At 45.2% G+C, this 2055-nt stretch overlaps 1 protein-coding gene across 1 annotated transcript; it reads left to right on the top strand.

The window, feature by feature from the left end:
* The first annotated feature begins 115 nt into the window (after nucleotides 1-115).
* On the top strand, nucleotides 116-1255 carry LOC112503613. Its single transcript, XM_025107616.1, has one exon. It carries the CDS (start codon nucleotides 116-118, stop codon nucleotides 1253-1255), a length of 1140 nt encoding a protein of 379 aa, XP_024963384.1.
* Nucleotides 1256-2055: the final 800 nt, after the last annotated feature.

Genomic DNA, 2055 nt, shown 5'->3' with positions numbered 1-2055 from the left:
TTGTAGATGTGCGGGAGATCAAAAGGTGACTTATGCTGCTACAACCTTTGTGGACTATGCGTTGCATTGGTGGGAGTCTGAATGTGCAATCAGAGGTGATGAGGATATTGCTACCATGACTTGGGAGCAAATGAAAAAGACGATGATGGATAAGTACTGCTCGCAAATGGAGGTGAACAAACTAGAATCCGAATTCCTGAGATTAAAGCAAGAATCGTTGTCAGTTCAAGAATATGTTAATGATTTTCTTGAAAAAGCAAGATTCGCCAGTTACCAGGTGGCTACTGAGGAGAAGAAGATAGGTCGTTTCAAGGACGGCGTAAGAATAGAAATCAAACGGTACGTAGACATGACCAAGCCGACCACGTTTGTCCAAGCAGTAGAGATGGCAAAGGTAGCAGAAGAGAACAACGCTAGGGAGAATTATGATAGAAGGGATGCAAAGAGAAAATGGGAAGGGTCGAACAGGCCCGACAAGAAACCGAAATGGACTCCGACCACAGCAAAAACACGAAGCGACGAACTCACAATTCCCCGATGTAACAAATGCAACAAGAGACATACGGGAGAGTGCAGAGCGGGGAGCCTGATGTGCTACAAATGTGACAAGCCTGGGCACACCGCGCGAGAGTGCCCAGAAGGAAAAACTTGTTACGAATGTGGGGCTACGGGACATATACGACCTGACTGCCCAAAACATCGGAATAGTGTGACACCCCACGAGAAGACGGCAAATAACGGATTTGGAAGGAGACCGGAGAATAGGAAGGAGCTACCTAAGGGAAGAGGCCGAGCTTACAGCATGACCTTGGAGGAGGCCAAGGAAACGCCCGACGTCGTATCCGGTATGTTCCCTATCAACAATGTATATGCACATGTATTATTTGATTCGGGTGCAAATGGTAGTTTTGTGTCTACCACCTTCTGCCACTATCTGAATAGCAGTACCTGTAGACTAGACAAAGCCTACACTGTAGAAACAGCCGACGGTAGTCAGTGTAAGGTAGACGAAGTATTTGATAAATGCACAATTGTTATAGATGGGAAGGATTTCTCTGTTAGGCTTATGCCAATGTGCTTAGGAGGTTTTGACGTGGTCTTGGGGATGGATTGGCTATCCAACAATCATGCGCAAATAGTACGCAATAAGAATTTGATCAAGATTCAAACTCCAGAAGGAGAAACAATTCATGTCTACGGTGATCGGAATAAGTGGTGCATAGGACTAATCAATTCAGTTAAGGCAGGTAGGTGACTGAGAAAGGGATGCGTGGCTTACTTGGCATACGCCATCGACGCTAAGCTCGAAAAGAAGGTGATACATGATGTTCCAGTGGTAAGGGATTACCCATAAGTATTTCCAGATGAATTACCAGGAATACCACCGGAACGTCAGGTGGAATTCCGAATCGATTTGGTACCGGGTGCGGTACCAATCGCAAGGGCGCCTTATCGTTTAGCCCCAACAGAAATGCAAGAGCTGATGAAGCAATTGCAGGAAGTCTTAGATAAAGGATTTATCCGGCCAAGCTCGTCGCCACGGGAGCACCGATCTTGTTCATCAAAAAGAAAGACGACACGATGAGAATGTGTATCGATTATCGGGAGTTGAACAAAATCACGATAAAGAACAGATATCCATTACCAAGGATCGACGACCTGTTCGACCAGTTGCAAGGGGCCAGTTGTTTCTCGAAAATCGATTTGAGGTCGGGATACCATCAGTTGAAGGTTCGAGAAGAGGACGTGTCGAATACCGCTTTTAGGACTCGTTACAGACACTACGAATTTGTAGTGATGCCGTTTGGATTAACAAACGCACCTGCGGCATTCATGGAGTTGATGAATCGAGTTTGTGGATCGTATTTGGACCAATTTTTCATTGTCTTTATAGACGACATTTTGATCTATTCGAAAAATGAGAAGGAGCATGAACGACATTTAAGGGTGATTCTTGAACTACTAGCCAAGGAGCAATTGTACGCCAAGTTCTCAAAATGCGAGTTTTGGTTGCATGAGGTACAATTTCTCGGTCACATAGTTAACACGGAAGGG

The sequence above is a fragment of the Cynara cardunculus genome, unplaced genomic scaffold, assembly GCF_001531365.2.
Source record: "Cynara cardunculus var. scolymus isolate 2C unplaced genomic scaffold, CcrdV1 Un_Scaffold_3391, whole genome shotgun sequence".
In the NCBI taxonomy this organism is placed as follows: domain Eukaryota; kingdom Viridiplantae; phylum Streptophyta; class Magnoliopsida; order Asterales; family Asteraceae; genus Cynara; species Cynara cardunculus.
The sequence above is the reverse complement of the archived record's forward strand: the minus strand, read 5'-3'. Positions and strand labels throughout refer to the sequence as shown.

Excerpts from the sequence above, each read along its gene's own strand:
- LOC112503613 (XM_025107616.1), top strand. The coding sequence starts at position 116 with ATGACTTGGGAGCAAATGAAAAAGACGATGATGGATAAGTACTGCTCG.